The 18,547-nt window shown below is 37.4% G+C and overlaps 1 protein-coding gene across 6 annotated transcripts in view; it reads left to right on the forward strand.

Annotated features, from left to right (window-relative positions):
- The window catches only part of LOC102406256 (RUN domain-containing protein 3B), a 190,740-nt gene that overhangs the window by 51,162 nt on the left and 121,031 nt on the right, over positions 1–18,547 (forward strand). For 3 of the 6 annotated variants that reach the window (XM_025290984.3, XM_025290982.3, XM_044946551.2), the window contains one exon: positions 17,570–17,620. The exons of 2 other annotated variants lie outside the window; for them this stretch is intronic. In XM_025290984.3, the coding sequence (XP_025146769.2) occupies positions 17,570–17,620 (51 nt within the window). Of the gene's footprint in view, positions 1–17,569; positions 17,699–18,547 lie in introns of those variants that run through there. One more of the 6 variants, XM_045166369.1, reaches the window with a different exon arrangement.

Consider the following 18,547-nt stretch of genomic DNA (forward strand, 5'->3'; position numbering starts at 1 on the left):
TTTTCTTATTATTAGTGTGTAGGAATGCAGGGGATTTCTGTGTGTTGATTTTATATCCTGCAACTTTACTATAGTCATTGATTAGCTCTAGTAATTTTCTGGTGGAGTCTTTAGGGTTATCTATGTAGAGGATCATGTCATCTGCAAACAGTGAGAGTTTTACTTCTTTTCCAATCTGGATTCCTTTTATTTCTTTTTCTGCTCTGATTGCTGTGGCCAAAATTCCAAAACTATGTTGAATAGTAGTGGTGAAAGTGGGCACCCTTGTCTTGTTCCTGACTTTAGGGGAAATGCTTTCAGTTTTTCACCATTGAGGATAATGTTTGCTCTGGGTTTGTCATATATAGCTTTTATTATGTTGAGGTATGTTCCTTCTATTCCTGCTTTCTGGAGAGTTTTTATCATAAATGGATGTTGAATTTTGTCAAAGGCTTTCTCTGCATCCATTGAGATAATCATATGGCTTTTATTTTTCAATTTGTTAATGTGGTGTATTACATTGGTTGATTTGCGGATATTGAAGAATCCTTGCATCCCTGGGATAAAGCCCTCTTTGGTCATGATGTATGATCTTTTTAATGTGTTTTTGGATTCTGATTGCTAGAATTTTGTTAAAGATTTTTGCATTTTTGTTTATCAGTGATATTGACCTGTAGTTTTCTTTTTTTGTGGTATCTTTGTCTGGTTTTGGTATTAGGGTGATGGTGGCCTCATAGAATGAGTTTGGAAGTTTACCTTCCTCTGCAATTTTATGGAAGAGTCTGAGTAGGATAGGTGTTAGCTCTTCTCTAAATTTTTGATAGAATTCAGCTGTGAAGCCATCTGGTCCTGAGGTTTTGTTTGCTGGATGATTTCTGATTACAGTTTCAATTTCTGTGCTTGTGATGGGTCTGTTAAGATTTTCTATTTCTTCCTGGTTCAGTTTTGAATGTTGTACTTTTCTAAGAATTTGTCCATTTCTTCCAAGGTATCCATTTTATTTGCATATAGTTGCTGATAGTAGTCTCTTATGATCCTTTGTATTTCTGTGTTGTCTGTTGTGATCTCTCCATTTTCATTTCTAATTTTGTTGATTTGATTTTTCTCCCTTTGTTTCTTGATGAGTCTGGCTAATGGTTTGTCAGTTTTATTTATCTTCTCAAAGAACCAGCTTTTGGCTTTGTTGAATTTTGCTATGGTCTCTTTTGTTTCTTTTGCATTTATTTCTGCCCTAAGTTTTAAGATTTCTTTCCTTCTACTAACCCTGGGGTTCTTCATTTCTTCCTTTTCTAGTTGCTTTAGGTGTAGAGTTAGGTTATTTATTTGACTTTTTTCTTGTTTTTTGAGGTATGTCTGTATTGCTATGAACCTTTCCCTTAGCACTGCTTTTACAGTGTCCCACAGGTTTTGGGTTGTTGTGTTTTCATTTTCATTTGTTTCTATGCATATTTTGATTTCTTTTTTGATTTCTTCTGTGATTTGTTGGTTATTCAGCAGCGTGTTGTTCAGCCTCCATATGTTGGAATTTTTAATAGTTTTTCTCCTGTAATTGAGATCTAATCTTACTGCATTGTGGTCAGAAAAGATGCTTGGAATGACTTCAATTTTTTTGAATTTACCAAGGCTAGATTTATGGCCTAGGATGTGATCTATCCTGGAGAAGGTTCCATGTGTGCTTGAGAAAAAGGTGAAATTCATTGTTTTGGGGTGAAATATCCTATAGATATCAATTAGGTCTAACATGTCTATTGCATCTATTAAAGTTTGTGTTTCCTTGTTAATTTTCTGTTTAGTTGATCTATCCATAGATGTGAGTGGGGTATTAAAGTCTCCCACTATTATTGTGTTATTGTTAATTTCCCCTTTCATACTCATTAGCATTTGTCTTACATATTGCGGTGCTCCTATGTTGGGTGCATGTATATTTATAATTGTTATATCTTGTTCTTGGATTGATCCTTTGATCATTATGTAGTGTCCTTCTTTGTCTCTTTTCACAGCCTTTGTTTTAAAGTCTATTTTATCTGCTATGAGTATTGCTACTCCTGCTTTCTTTTGGTCTCTATTTTCATGGAATATCTTTTTCCAGCTCTTCACTTTCAGTCTGTATGTGTCCCTTGTTTTGAGGTGGGTCTCTGTAGACAACATATATAGGGGTCTTGTTTTTGTATCCATTCAGCCAGTCTTTATCTTTTGGTTGGGGCATTCAACCCATTTCCATGTAAGGTAATTATTGATAAGTATGATCCTGTTGCCATTTACTTTTTGTTTTGGGTTCGAGTTTATACACCATTAAGCGTTTGTTGGAGAGCTGGTTTGGTGGTACTGAATTCTCTCAGCTTTTGCTTGTCTGAAAAGCTTTTGATTTCTCCTTCATATTTGAATGAGATCCTTGCTGGGTACAGTAATCCGGGCTGTAGGTTATTTTCTTTCATCACTTTAAGTATGTCCTGACATTCCCTCCTGGCCTGAAGAGTTTCTGTTGAAAGATCAGCTGTTATCCTTATGGGAATCCCCTTGTGTGTTATTTGTTGTTTTCCCCTTGCTGCTTTTAATATTTGTTCTTTGTGTTTGATCTTTGTTAATTTGATTAATATGTGTCTTGGGGTATTTCACCTTGGGTTTATCCTGTTTGGGACACTCTGTGTTTCTTGGACTTGGGTGATTATTTCCTTCCCCATTTTAAGGAAGTTTTCAACTATTATCTCCTCAAGTATTTTCTCATGGTCTTTCTTTGTGTCTTCTTCTGGGACTCCTATGATTGGAATGTTGGGGCATTTAACATTGTCCCAGGGGTCTCTGAGATTGTCCTCATTTCTTTTAATTCGTTTTTCTTTTTTCCTCTCTGATTTATTTATTTCTACCATTCTATCTTCTACCTCACTAACCCTATCTTCTGCTTCCATTATTCTACTATTTGTTCCCTCTAGAGTGTTTCCCATGGACAGAGGAGCCTGGTGGGCTACAGTCCATGGGATTGCGAAGAGTCGGACACGACTGAGTGACTTCACTTTCACTTTCCTACACTGGAGAAGGAAATGGCAACCCACTCCAGTGTTCTTGCCTGGAGAATCCCAGGGACAGGGGAGCCTGGTGGGCTGCTGTGTATGGGGTCACACAGAGTCGGACACGACTGAAACAACTTAGCCAGCATCAGCAGAGTGTTTTTGATATCATTTGTTGCATTATTCATTATATATTGACTCTTTTTTATTTCTTCTAGGTCCTTGTTAAACCTTTCTTGCATCTTCTCATTCCTTGTCTCCAGGCTATTTATCTGTGATTGCATTTTGTTTTCAAGATTTTGGATTATTTTCACTATCATTATTCGGAATTCTTTATCAGGTAGATTCCCTATCTCTTTCTCTTTTGTTTGGTTTGGTGAGCATTTATCCTGTTCCTTTACCTGCTGGGTATTCCTCTGTCTCTTCATCTTGTTAATATTGCTGTGTTTGGGGTGGCCTTTCTATATTCTGGCAGTTTGTGGAGTTCTCTTTATTGTGGAGTTGCCTCACTGTGGGTAGGGTTGCATGGGTGGCTTATCAAAGTTTCCTGGTTAGAGAAGCTTGTGTCAGTGTTCTGGTGGGTGGAGCTGGATTTCTTCTCTCTGGAGTGCAATGCAGTGTCCAGTAATGAGTTATGAGATGTCAATGGGTTTGGAGTTACTTTGTTCAGCCTGTATATTGTAGCTCAGGGCTCTGTTCCTGTGTTGCTGGAGAGTTTGCATGGTATGTCTTGCTCTGGAACTTGTTGGCCCTTGGGTGGTGCTTGGTTTCAGTGTAGTTATGGAGGCATTTGATGAGCTCCTGTCGATTATTTTTCCCTGGAGTTAGGAGTTCTCTGGTGTTCTCAGGATTTGGACTTTAGCCTCCTGCTTCTGGTTTTCAGTCTTATTTTTACAGTAGCCTCAAGAATTCTCCATCTATACAGCACTGTTGATAAAACATCTAGGTTAAAGATGAAAAGTTTCTCCACAATGAGGGATACCCAGAGAGGTTCACAGAGTTACAGGGAGAAGAGAAGAGGGAGGAGGGAGATAGAGGTGACCAGGATGAGATGAGGTGGAATGAAAAGAGGAGAGAGCAAGCTAGCCAGTAATCACTTCCTTATGTGTGCTCCACAATCTGGACCACTCAGAGATGTTCACAGAGTTACACAGAGAAGAGAAGAGGGAGGAAGGAGACAGAGGTGGCCAGGAGGATAAAGGAGGGAATCAAAAGGAGAGAGACAGATCCAGCCAGTAATCAGTTCCCTAAGTGTTCTCCACCGTCTGGAACACACAAAGAGATTCACAGAGTTGGGTAGAGAAGAAAAGGGGGAGGGAGGAGATAAAGGTGACCTGGTGGAGAAAAAGGAGAGTCCAAAGGGGGAGAGAGCAGTCAACCAGTCAACCAAAAATGGGTACTGAAGATTTGGTTTGTAAAGATACAAAATTGAAAATAAATACCAAAAAGCAAAGATTAAAAATCTAGAGTAGAGGTTGGATTTTCAAAAATACAATATTAAAGAAAAAAAAAAAAACAAAGTCACAAAAGTTATAAAATATATATATATGAAGTTTGCTTTAAAAAATAGGGTCTCTCTTTTTTTTTTTTTTTTTTTGCAAAGTAGTAGTAGGTTATAAAAATGAAAATTAAAGGTGTAATAGAGGACTTAAAAATAAAAAAAAATTTTTAAATTAAAGAATGATTGTAAAAATAGTAAAAATATATCTAGGACTTTCTCTGGTGGTGGTGTGGGCAGTGTGGGGTCAGTTCATTTTTGGATAGTTCCTTGATCCGTCTTATATTTCTCAAGATCTGTAGGCCCCTTCCTATGTAGTCAGTACTAACTACAGGGTTTTAATCTATTGCATCTGTCACTTCCAAGGCAGTTCCCTCTGTTTTAGCTTCTTCTGTTTGCTGGTCTCTTCAGTGTCTGATTTCTACCCTGGCCCAAGGGGGTGGTGGTGGACACTTTTTTAGGCTCACTTGTTCAGTCACGCTGTGGGGAGGGAGGGACGCTGCAAACAAATAACACCGGTGTGTGCTTGCAGTGCCTCAGCCACACTGGGCCTGCCCCAGCTCACTGCACATGTGCCCTCCCTGTCCACACTGCTCAGGCTCTAGGTTGCCCTGCTGGGAACTGTCTGAGGCCGGCCCCGGGTTGTATGCACTTCCCAGGTCTAAGCCGCTCAGATTCAGGCAGTTGGGTAGTCCTCAGAGGCGCAGACTCGGTTGGGCCTGCGTTTTGTGCCCTTCCCAGGTCTGAGCAGCTCAGGTGATGAGGTGTTTGGCGAGCGCGGTCGAGGTGACTTATCGCTTGCCCCATCCCTGCCGCTCGGTTTTCTGGGTGTACAACTGGCATACCTTCTCAGGCAGATGTTGACTGTCCAGAATCCCAAGAAGTCTTGGTTAGCAGCCAAGCCTGCTTGCAGTTTGGTAGATAATGCCTCTCTGGGGCTGCGATTGCCCCCTTCCGGCTCTGGCTGCCTGTCAGCGGAGGGGGATGGTCTGTAGCAGGCTAGCTCTGCTCAGTCCTTTGTTCTGTGAGTGGGTCTGACGGTGTCTTAGGTTAGGGCTTTTCACGTAATTCTAGTCAGTCCTTTGTTCTGTGAGTGGGCCTGGCAGTGTCTTAGGTTAGGGCTTTTCGCGTGGTAGCTATCCCACAGTTTGGTTTGCTATCCCAAGTTAGTTCCCTCAGATTGCTCTCGGGGCATTCAGGCCCGGTCCCTACGCTAAGCAGCGCAGCCCGCACCTCCCTGCCCAGCCCCGGCTGGCTAGTGGTGAATGCAGGCGTCTGCACTGCTTCTCCGCTGGGGAAGTTACTGTTGGACACATAATCTGTGGGTTTTAATTATTTATTTATTTTTCCTCCCGGTTATGTTGCCCTCTGTGGTTCCAAGGCTCGACACAGACTCAGCAGTGAGAGTGTTTCCTGGTGTTTGGAAACTTCTCTCTTTTTTAAGACTCCCTTCCCTGGGACGGAGCTCCGTCCCTACCTCCTTTGTCTCTCTTTTTGTCTCTTATATTTTTCCTACCTCCTTTTGAAGACAATGGGCTGCTTTTCTGGGTGCCTGATGTCCTCTGCCGGCATTCAGAAGTTGTTTTGTGGAATTTTCTCAGCGTTCAAATGTTCTTCTGATGAATTTGTGGGGGAGAAAGCAGTCTCCCCATGCTATTCCTCCTCCATCTTCATGATTATTGTTTATTGTATTCCTTTACCTCTGCTAAAGTATAAGCTTCGTTAGGGTACAGATCTTTGTTTCATTCATTGACATCACCTAGATTTCTGGAACAGTGCTTGTAATATGGTAGGCACATAGTGAATATTTGTTGAAAAACAGAACTCTTGAGAAATTTCCACTTCTTGATCCCCTGAGTACTAATCTCTGGGCTGTTTTTTGGTGGGGTTTTTTTGGTTTATTTTTTTTCTGTGATAGCATCTGGATTCAGACTCTTAAAATAAGGTAGAATGTCTGTGACTTGACATTTTAGAATTTCTGCAATCCAGTTGAACTGTTATGATACCTAAGCATTGTTCAGGAACACTGGCTTGAACCTCAAAGCTCTTCCTGACTTAAATAATAAATAGTTACCTCCCCATGAGGCCACCTTTTGAAGTGTGGTGTAAACACTGTTAGAAACAGTGGTAAAGATAAACCTCTTCATTTGGCTTTTGAATTTTCTTTGTTCATTTTTGAATGTTTTCCAACTTTTGATTCTTAATTTGCACATAAAATGAGAATTGAATTGTTTCTGCAGTAACATTTGAACACAACTCACCCAATAAAACTCACCTACTCAGGCCAAAAAAACATGATACAATAGAAAAGAAAGTGGCTCTGAAGGTTGCCAGAGTTTGGCTTTTAGACAATGGACAAGGTCACTCTATTCTTGGAATGTACTTCCATGATATACTTGTAAATGTAGGAAAACTTCAGCAGATTTTGTATCTCAGAAAATCATAATATTCAAACATTCTTGAAACATCCAGGGTTATATGTAGATGGTTATTTTCGTTCAGCATCTTAAATTGTATGTTTTAGTTGCTAAGTTGTATTGTGCTCTTGTGACTCCATGGACTGTAGCCCGCCAGACTCCTCTGTCCATGGGATTTCCCAGGCAAGAATACTGGAGTGGGTTGCCATTTCCTTCTCCAGGGGATCTTCCTGACCCAGGGTTTGAACCTGCATTGACAGGCAGATTCTTTACCATGGAGCCATGGGGGAAGCCCCTTAAATTGTATAGGAAATAAAATTAACCTCTATGTAGGATAGTACATTTAAGTTCAAGTAGTAAATAAGCAGCTATGTAGACTCTAAAAACAGAGAACTTCAGTTTGTAAGTATGGTTAAAAAAATGTAACTGGAAACATTGAAGTGTCACTCAAGTTTCCTTTTCTTCATATATCTTTTTTGATTAAAATCATATTCTTATACTTTTATGTATTCCTAAATACATAAATACATATGTATTGGCCTTGGAATATGGAATGAAGCAGGGCAAATACTAATAGAGTTTTGCCAAGAAAATGCAGTGGTCATAGCAAACACCCTCTTTCAACAACACAAAAGAAGACTCTACACATGGACATCACCAGATGGTCAACACCAAAATCAGATTGATTATGTTCTTTGCAGCCAAAGATGGAGAAGCTCTATACAGTCAACAAAAACAAGACCGGGAGCTGACTGTGGCTCAGATCATGAACTCCTTATTGCCAAATTCAGACTGAAATTGAAGAAAGTAGGGAAAACCACTAGACCATTCAGGTATGACCTAAATCAAATCCCTTATGATTATACAGTGGAAGTGAGAAATAGATTTAAGGGCCTAGATCTGATAGATAGAGTGCCTGATGAACTATGGAATGAGGTTCATGACATTGTACAGGAGACAGGGATCAAGACCATCCCCATGGAAAAGAAATGCAAAAAAGCAAAATGGCTGTCTGGGGAGGCCTTACAAATAGCTGTGAAAAGAAGAGAAGTGAAAAGCAAAGGAGAAAAGGAAAGATATAAACATCTGAATGCAGAGTTCCAAAGAATAGCAAGGAGATAAGAAAGCCTTCCTCAGCAATCAATGCAAAGAAATAGAGGAAAACAACAGAATGGGAAAGACTAGAAATCTCTTCAAGAAAATCAGAAATACCAAGGGAACATGTCCTGCAAAGATGGGCTTGGTAAAGAACAGAAATGGTATGAACATAACAGAAGCAGAAGATATTAAGAAGAGGTGGCAAGAATACACAGAAGAACTGTACAAAAAAGATCTTCACAACCCAGATAATCATGATGGTGTGATCACTCACCTAGAGCCAGACATCCTGGAATGTGAAGTCAAGTGGGCCTTAGAAAGCATCACTATGAACAAAGCTAGTGGAGGTGATGGGATTCCAGTGGAGCTATTTCAAATCCTGAAAGATGATGCTGTGAAAGTGCTGCACTCAAATTGCCAGCAAATTTGGAAAACTCATCAGTGGCCACAGGCCTGGAAAAGGTCCGTTTTATTTCCAATCCCAAAGAAAGGCAATGCCAAAGAATGCTCAAACTACCGCACAGTTGCACTCATCTCACACACTAGTAAAGTAATGCTCAAAATTCTCCAAGCCAGTATTCAGCAGTATGTGAACCGTGAACTTCCAGATGTTCAAGCTGGATTTAGAAAAGGCAGAGGAACCAGAGATCAAATTGCCAACACCCGCTGGATCATGGAAAAAGCAAGAGAGTTCCAGAAAAACATCTATTTCTTCTTTATTTACGATGTCAAAGCCTTTGACTCTGTGGATCACAATAAACTGTGGAAAATTCTTCAAGAGATGGGAATACCAGAGCACCTGATCTTCCTCTTGAGAAATCTGTATGCAGGTCAGGAAGCAACAGTTAGAACTGGACATGGCACAACAGACTGGTTCCAAATAGGAAAAGGAGTACGTCAGGGCTGTATATTGTCACCCTGCTTATTTAACTTATATGCAGAGTACATCATGAGAAATGCTGGGCTGGAAGAAGCACAAGCTGGAATCAAGATTGCCAGGAGAACTATCAACAACCTCAGATATGCAGATGACACCATCCTTATGGCAGAAAGTGAAGAGGAACTCAAAAGCCTCTTGATGAAAGTGAAAGTGGAGAGTGAAAAAGTTGGCTTAACGCTCAACGTTCAGAAAACGAAGATCATGGCATCCGGTCCCATCACTTCATGGGAAATAGATGGGGAAACAGTGGAAACAGTGTCAGACTTTATTTTTCTGGGCTCCAAAATCACTGCAGATGGTGACTGCAGCCATGAAATTAAAAGACGCTTACTCCTTGGAAGGAAAGTTATGTCCAAGCTAGATAGCATATTCAAAAGCAGAGACATTACTTTGCCAACAAAGGTCCGTCTAGTCAAGGCTATGGTTTTTCCTGTGGTCATGTATGGATGTGAGAGTTGGACTGTGAAGAAAGCTGAGTGCCCAAGAATTGATTCTTTTGAACTGTGGTGTTGGAGAAGACTCTTGAGAGTCCCTTGGACTGCAAGGAGACCCAACCAGTCCATTCTGAAGGAGATCAGCCCTGGGATTTCTTTGGAAGGAATAATGCTAAAGCTGAAACTCCAGTACTTTGGCCACCTCATGCGAAGAGTTGACTCATTGGAAAAGACTCTGATGCTGGGAGGGATTGGGGGCAGGAGGAGAAGGGGACGCCAGAGGATGAGATGGCTGAATGGCATCATTGACTCGATGGACGTGAGTCTGAATGAACTCTGGGAGTTGGTGAGGGACAGGGAGGCCTGGCGTGCTGCGATTCATGGGGTCACAAAGAGTCAGACACGACTGAGCGACTGAACTGAATTGAAGCTTATAGCCCTTATCATTTCTTGTTTTTCTGATGCCTTTCGAAAAACCTCTTTCTTCGAGATTTTATCCCATAAAGGCCATGTGGACTATTTGACTTTGTTTATATTCTTGTTAATGTTCTAGTGTGCTTTTAAAAAAAGGAAAGAAAGGGAGAAAATGATAAAGCTCTAGCATGATTCCTTAATTTAACCCCCTTCTGTATATGTATGCTTTCATCATCTTGGACTATCAGTTGTTCTCTGCCTTCCCTTTTACTCCTACTTCATGTAAAAATAATGAGAGGTTCACATATAAAACCTTAGAAATATTAATAAAACCTTCCAGAAATCCCAGAATCCGTTGCAGCTAGCAACTTTCCGTATATCTATCACATCTGAATATGTATACATAGACAATATGTGTATTTTCTTTGTTATGACCTGTGTTTTGCCATTAGTCATACTATATTTTTCCACATCATTTTGTTTTATTAACATTTTAAGACTTGAGATTAAATTCATATAACATAAAGTTCACTGTTTTAACCATTGTAAAGTGTACAATACACTGGATTTTAGTATCTGCACAGTGTTGTTCGACTATCACTGCTGTCAGTTCCAGGACATTTTCATTATATTATAAAAGAACCTCTGTATCCACTGAGCAGGCACTTCCTTTTCTCTCCCCACCCCATTTCCTAGAAACCACTAATATACTTTTCGTCCTTACGGATTTACTTCTGTACATTTCATTTAAATGAAGCCGTAAAATATGTGGCTTTTATGTTTGGCTTCTTTAATTTAGCATGTTTTCAAGGCTAATCCTTCTTGTACAGCTACTAGAACTTCATTCCTTTTAAAGGCTGAATAATGTTCCATTCTATAGACACACCACATTTTGTGTATTCATTATTCATTTAATGGGCATTTAGATTGTTTCCATTTTTTTCTACAGCAACAGTCCTATTATAATAGTACTGTTATGAAAAGTCATGTAAAGGTTTTTGAGCATCTATCTTCTCTTGTTTATATTGCCATTTCATTTTAAACATATATATAATATTCAGTTGTATAAATGAACCATAATTAATGTCATATTTACTTATCAAAATTTTTTACCAAATTTGTCTTTCATGAACATGCTGTCATATATCACTGAAAAAAATTTTCACAGTTTTCTAATTCTTTAAAATTGTTTTCTATTAATGATAGTAGCTAATGCATTCTTAGAATTGTAATTACTGAAATTAAAGGGCATGTACATTATGATATATATGTATTATGTTTAATGTATGTTGCTATATTATCTATCATCTATCAGGTTTTACCAATAATAGTATATATGGTTATTTTCTCATATTCTCATTATACTATTATTTTACTATTTTTAATTTGGTAAGGGGAAAATATTTTTGGTCTTCTATTAATATGAAATATATACAACATTTTGTTATTTTAATTTGTTTTTATTTACAAATGAGATTGAATGTATGTTCATGTTTATTCGTCTCATTTCCTGACTTCCAGATTATGACTTTATTTGTTTTGTGGAATGAATTTTTTAAATTAATCTAGAATAAAAAAGAATTAATTATGTACATTATGTGGAACTCATTATTTTGAGTTTTCATCAGTGACTTTTTCTCCCTTGATACTAGTCTTCTTACATAATTATTATTGGTAGTTTATTATTTTATTCTTATGTTTCACTTGAAAGTTTATTTCTGTTTTGAAACATCGGAAATATTTTTATTGTCTTAGTTTCATATTATATATGGTTTTTAATGTTTAAAATTCTGAAACACACAATGACCACATACTTGGTGATTTGCTCCTGTTTGAAGTATGTGATTGTCATACAATCACACTAACACTTAATCAGTGTTATTTGTTGTAGGTGTTTTTAGGTGAAGAGCAAGAAAGATATCTCAAGTTTTTATATTTTATTTGGAGATAGGAACAAAACAGTTTTTATATTTTAGAACCAAACCGTAATTTTCAAGAATTTTTAACCTTCACATTTAAGTATTTTCTTACTTACAGAAGGAGAGGTTTATTAATGGTTTTAAACCTGGTTACCCCTGGAGAGTTTTTCAAGTTTATTTTTTGTGAACTTCCCTTCAAAAGTCCTTCAAATGAAAGAATTACAATTTAGAGTTGAGTTCTGAGAAGGGAGTACTACATGGAAGAAAGCATTATGAAAAGACTTATTAAATAATAGCTACTATTGATAGAATTGCCTAGGATATTTTGTGTGTGTGTTTTTTTGTAAATATAGGATAGAGTTAAAAAACTTTGTGAGTCTATTAGGTAATCCAGTTCTTGGAGTTAGCAGGAAATGATGGTTTCTGATGGTAATTCATATTAGTGTTTGTTTACCTGTGTCTGTAGCCTTTTGAGTCTCTGCCAGAAAAATAATAGGACATTCCCAGTTTGATCTTATGATTTTTGCAAATTAGCATAGAGCTACTTACAGTACTTGTAATTATCAAATCATATTTGGTTTATTTTCAGTAATGGAAAGTTTTTTCTTAGTAAAATTTTTGTTACATAACTTCAACTACTGCTCACTTAATGCTCAAATCTTGCTCATTTAAAGGAAGTAAATATTTCTCATATTGTAGAACAGGGAAAAGATTGCACAATGGACTTTCATTCATTTTTGGAAAGCATCATAATTTCAGTTCCTACATTTTTCTGATTTTCTAATTTCCATGAGTTGTTCTTGCATATGATCTAATATTTTTATTTGGTTAAAATTCTTCCTATATTCTTTTTCTTTAAAGTCACTATGACTTATCAAATGTAGAGTATTTGCATAATTTTGGTGCTCAGTTTTTAAAAATTGTTGAATCAAATAACCAAATACTATTTCAGTGTACCTACATTTAGCTGTAAATGGCATTTTAAAGCAAACTTTTAGCAACAAAAAGTTTTTGTCATGAACAAAAGTTTTAAGATAAGTTATATATAATATTTTAATTTTAGAAGCTACTAAAAAGTGGAAAATGGCTACGTAGAAAAGATACTGTTTCACTGTTAGCTAAATTACAGTGCATATTGCAGTTGTAAATATTGCTTCACTGAGTGATTTTTCTCTTACATACAAATACATGGTTAAAGATTCAAAATTTCAAGCAATACAAACTTGAACATTATTAGTATTAATGACAGAATAGAGTATATTCTCTCTGGTATTCCCAGTTTAAAAAGAAAACTTGTGAAAATTCTGACTTACTGTCTGATCAGTGATTATCAGTCTTGTTATATGCCTTATAAATGGCAATCAATTTACAAATCTAGGGATCTTTTCAGAAATCCATCTTTAATTACATAAAAGTAAAATCATCTACTTGTAGCCTATTAGAAAAGTATACACGCACAAAGAGAAAATAAGACTAAATACAGCAGAGGCAAAAGGTTCACGTTTTACATAGTTGTTAGCATTTATCAGACTTTATCAATCATGATAATGTAGCTCAGTCATCAAAGGAATCAAAATAAATAGAAAGCTAAAGTTGTAACAAGGGCTAACATGAAAAAAAGGGAAGAATAAATGTATTTATGGATTGCTGTTACATTCAGTCTTACAACCAAGGCTGATTGATTTGTTTAAAGCAGTAGTCTTTTCTGTATAGTGGCCATTTTCCATGTTAATATAAAGATTATAAAGTTGATTTACTTAGTTATTTGTTTTTGAAAATTATCTACTTTCCAAGTCAGGAAATACTGTATCTTCAGTATAATTAAGCATTCTTTTATTGTGTATCCATTTCTGAGTAGATTCTTCTTTTGGATAAAATTTTAGAAACTAGCACCTAGTATCACCATATATTATATAATTATAATGGTCCATTTGAATGACTTTTGTTCTTGAACAAAACATTTTCGGTTTGTTTGGTTTAAATATTTGGTCTTGTCTCATCTGTCCTAACATTATATGTTTAATGTTAAATATATAACATTATATATATGTAATAGATTTGAATATATAATATTACATATTAATTTCATATGAAATGTGTAACATAAATTACATATGAACTATGTAAATACATTTCAAGTATTTGCATATTAATATACCTATATTCTTGTTCAGGTATATCATATATGTATTATGTCTTTTATATATTATAAATAATTTAAATAAAATATATAAATAAATATTATTGTATACTTTAAAACAAAACATTTTAATTTCAATTGAAAATGAGAATGTTTTCTACTAACAAGCCACTCCTTGAGCCACTTTGAAATAATGTAAGCTTTGCCATTCATATATATATATATATATATATATATTTTTTTTTTTTTTTGGCACCATCTAAGCTAAGGATTTAAATTTTATATGAAAATATTTACCCCATTCACACTGTGTGTTTACTGCCCTGTTATTTTTCCCATTTATGAGACTGTAGTAAGAACTCATGTTCAACCAGGAAAGCCAATCGACTGATTCTCTCATCTGTCAGATCTTGTCTACGGCCAAAGGAGTAGGTGAGCATGAGGATGCGGGGAGCAGAGGTGCTGGGTCCAGGTGGGCGCTTTCTGGGCCTCACCTTTCCATCTACAGAACGAGAGAGGTGCTGAACTGTGACTACAGATCATTTGAATCTGGTGGATTTTCTTTTGGTCTGGACACTTCTGGTTGCTTATAACTGACCTCAACTGAGATATTAAATTATGATCAAAACAGTTAATGCCTACAAATAAGTGGAAATGTTTTAGTTCTTAAATTTTTCCGATGGTGTTCCACAGCCAGAATCAAAATATTACACATAACCAGGTCATAAAGGCTAACATGTTAACAGCTGGAAAAAACCCTAAAGTATAAATTGAGCTTCATAATAGATTCAGTAGTTGTTTCCCATTTTGTACCAGGTATTGATTAAACCATGACATAAATCTGAACATGATGAATCTTATTCGAGACTTTTTTTTTTTAAGTAAAATTACTTTAAGCACAGTTTTCCTGAAAATTGTTTTTACTTTGATAACTTTTTGATTATGTACGTGACTACAGATAAGACACACTACTTTCAAGACAGAGCTAGTAAAAATGGTTTAAACATTAAAAATTGGTGTTATTAACATTTCAACGAAAAGCATTCTGTTCTGATTTACATTTAATGCAGAGAGATTTTCATTTTGTTTGTTGTAGAAAGAGCATTCATTTTTAATATGGGCTTCAACTAAGGTACCTTTGGTTATAGATCCTTTTGGATATGTTTCCAAATTTAATATTTGTTTGCAATGATGCAAATGGATGTAGGAGGATAGAGCTGAATAGCAGAGACATAGACATAGCCAATAGCACAACTATATATAGCGCATTCCTTTTATTTTTTTATACATTACTCACCGTGTTTGGTTGCTTCTGTTTAGTTTCATAAAAGGTCTAAGTATTTGGAAAGGTGTGGGACCATGTCCGTAACGCTCAAAATTCTCCAAGCCAGGCTTCAGCAATATGTGAACCCTGAACTTCCTGATGTTCAAGCTGGTTTTAGAAAAGGCAGAGGAACCAGAGATCAAACTGCCAACATCTGCTGGATCATGGAAAAAGCAAGAGAGTTCCAGAAAAACATCTATTTCTGTTTTATTGACTATGCCAAAGCCTTTGAGTGTGTGGATCACAATAAACTGTGGAAAATTCTTCAAGAGATGGGAATACCAGACCACCTGATCTGCCTCTTGAGAAATTTGTATGCAGGTCAGGAAGCAACAGTTAGAATTGGACATGGAACAACAGACTGGTTCCAGATAGGAAAAGGAGTATGTCAAGGTTGTATATTGTCACCCTGCTTATTTAACTTATATGCAGAGTACATCGTGAGAAACGCTGGACTGGAACAAACACAAGCTGGAATCAAGATTGCCGGGAGAAATATCAATAACCTCAGATATGCAGATGACACCACCCTTATGGCAGAAAGTGAAGAGGAACTCAAAAGCCTCTTGATGAAAGTGAAAGTGGAGAGTGAAAAAGTTGGCTTAACGCTCAACGTTCAGAAAACGAAGATCATGGCATCCGGTCCCATCACTTCATGGGAAATAGATGGGGAAACAGTGGAAACAGTGTCAGACTTTATTTTTCTGGGCTCCAAAATCACTGCAGATGGTGACTGCAGCCATGAAATTAAAAGACGCTTACTCCTTGGAAGGAAAGTTATGTCCAAGCTAGATAGCATGTTCAAAAGCAGAGACATTACTTTGCCAACAAAGGTCCGTCTAGTCAAGGCTATGGTTTTTCCTGTGGTCATGTATGGATGTGAGAGTTGGACTGTGAAGAAGGCTGAGTGCCCAAGGATTGATGCTTGAAGACTCTTGAGAGTCCCTTGGACTGCAAGGACACCCAACCAGTCCATTCTGAAGGAGATCAGCCCTGGGATTTCTTTGGAAGGAATGATGCTCAAGCTGAAACTCCAGTACTTTGGCCACCTCATGCGAAGAGTTGACTCATTGGAAAAGACTCTGATACTGGGAGGGATTGGGGGCAGGAGGAGAAGGGGACAATAGAGGATGAGATGGCTGGATGGCATCACCGACTCAATGGACCTGAGTTCACTATATGAACTCACTGAGTTCACTCAGGTGAACTCTGGAAGTTGGTGATGGACGGGGAGGCCTGGCCTGCTGCGATTCATGGGGTCACAAAGAGTCAGACACGACTGAGCGGCTGAACTGAACTGGGACCATGTCCTATTGAAATTTCAGTGTTTGCTTATGAAAGAAGATACCATCTGTGGGGAGTATGTCTTCAGAAGTTTGACTTTGGAGTGTTCCTGTAAAATTCGACCAAATGCCCAAAAACATAGGCAAGAATTTATAGTACTTTTCCAAATGGTGATTGTTAAACAATAATTGGAGCTGTAGGAAAAACAGTGTTTTTGCATAAAGTAGGCATTTAGTCAACATTGGTTAAACTAAGGATTATTTTACTAAATAATTAAGTGCTGTTCTCATGATTCAGAAAAATATGTAAACTTTATCTCTTCTTAAACTGATAAAAGAGAGAATCCTTAAAATGAATTTTATAACTTTTTGAAAAGTTTAACAGTAAAAAAGGACATTTATTTGTAAAGTTAACTTTCTGAGTCATATAATTCAATAAGTGAGCAACTTTCTTAGCCATTTGTATACATTCTCAGGTGCAAGGCTAGCAAATTCATCAGGCTTCTTGTTCATTTTGGAGAAGGCTCACTCCAGTACTCATGCCTGGAAAATCCCATGGACGGAGGAGCCTGGAGGGCTGCAGTCCATGGGGTCGCTAGGAGTTGGACACGACTGAGCGACTTCACTTTCACTTTTCACTTTCCTGCATTGGAGAAGAAAAGGGCAACCCACTCCAGTGTTCTTGCCTGAAGAATCCCAGGGACGGGGGCGGGGGCCTGGTGGGCTGCCATCTCTGGGGTCGCACAGAGTCGGACACGACTGAAGTGACTTAGCAGCAGCAGCAGCTTGTTCATTTTGCATTCTTTCATTATCAGCTTGTTAATTTTGGGGAGCAGTAATGGAGATGAAAATAAACAGTGAACAGTAGCTTCTCTCTTTTGTAACGTACCCACCCCAGCCTCTCCAACAGAATAGGCTACAAAGAGACCAGTTTGATTTCCATGCTGAGTAGAGCCCATGTTCATCTTAATTGAGTTCATCTTATGTAATAGATGTAAGTGATGTTTACTGCATCAAGATTATTTGTAGCTATCTTATTGGGGCTGTTCAGTTTGCTTTTGTAAACTTCATGTCAGGTTTCTGAAATATTTCTGTGTTGTTGTTTATTTTTTTTAAAGAGAGTTCCCAAAGTTGCCGATGGCTGTCTCATCTGCAAATACCTCTTCAAGGTACTCTATGCTGGTGATGTCTCCCGCCACTGAGCTGCGCGGGAGCATGGAATTGACTTACTGGGGAGGGCTGTATCAGTTAAGTGATCTTTCTTAGTACATTGCATGGGTTTTGCAAAGCTTTCTGCTTTTGTTAATCCAGAGGGCAGAACTATGCTTATGCTGATTTTTAAATAAAAAGCTTTTTGTTAACTCACACAATATAATATTCCATTTATTCTCCTACATGACCCCCTCTATATTTCTATTAAGTTTCCTGGTTTTAAGCACAATTTTATTAATCATCTGTGTCTGTGTTATTTGTATTTTACTATACAATCACTAATATAAGACTTACTGGTTATTTTCTCAGTTTGTAAGTGCTGTGTAGTAATATTTGAATTACCTGCAAACTGGGGCTCAGGGAAGCTGTGAATTTTCCAAAGTTACTCAGTAAAACATACATGGGTGCTATCAACAGTCACTGCTGGCTTAAACCAGTAGTGGGAATATATTCCTTAGTTTCCTTTCTTCAAGGTAGAATATATGCCTTAACTCACTTATTTGAAATTTTTTTTATTGTATTCCTGCTGTATACAAAGCACTGCTAGGCCTCATGCTAATGCCTTTTATTATATTTTTCACTTAGAAAAGAAGTACATAGTTGTTATTTTTAAAGATCACTTATAGTAAGACAGGTAGAAATAGAAAAACAGTATGTTCTCGTTTCCTCAACCTGATACCCACAATCACTTTAAATAATTTAGGTCCCTTGTGTATAACCTTAGTCACTGCTGAAACATTGCACTCCATTTCTTCAGGCCTGTGCTTTGATATGTGACTCTGTGTGGATGTCAGCCTTCATGCTCTTAATTCAGTCTACCAGTGTTCGAAGCCTTATATTAAAAATGCGGGTGGAAGAAGAACGCAAAACCTTTGTACTCTGCT

The sequence above is a fragment of the Bubalus bubalis genome, chromosome 8, assembly GCF_019923935.1.
Source record: "Bubalus bubalis isolate 160015118507 breed Murrah chromosome 8, NDDB_SH_1, whole genome shotgun sequence".
Lineage (NCBI taxonomy): Eukaryota > Metazoa > Chordata > Mammalia > Artiodactyla > Bovidae > Bubalus > Bubalus bubalis.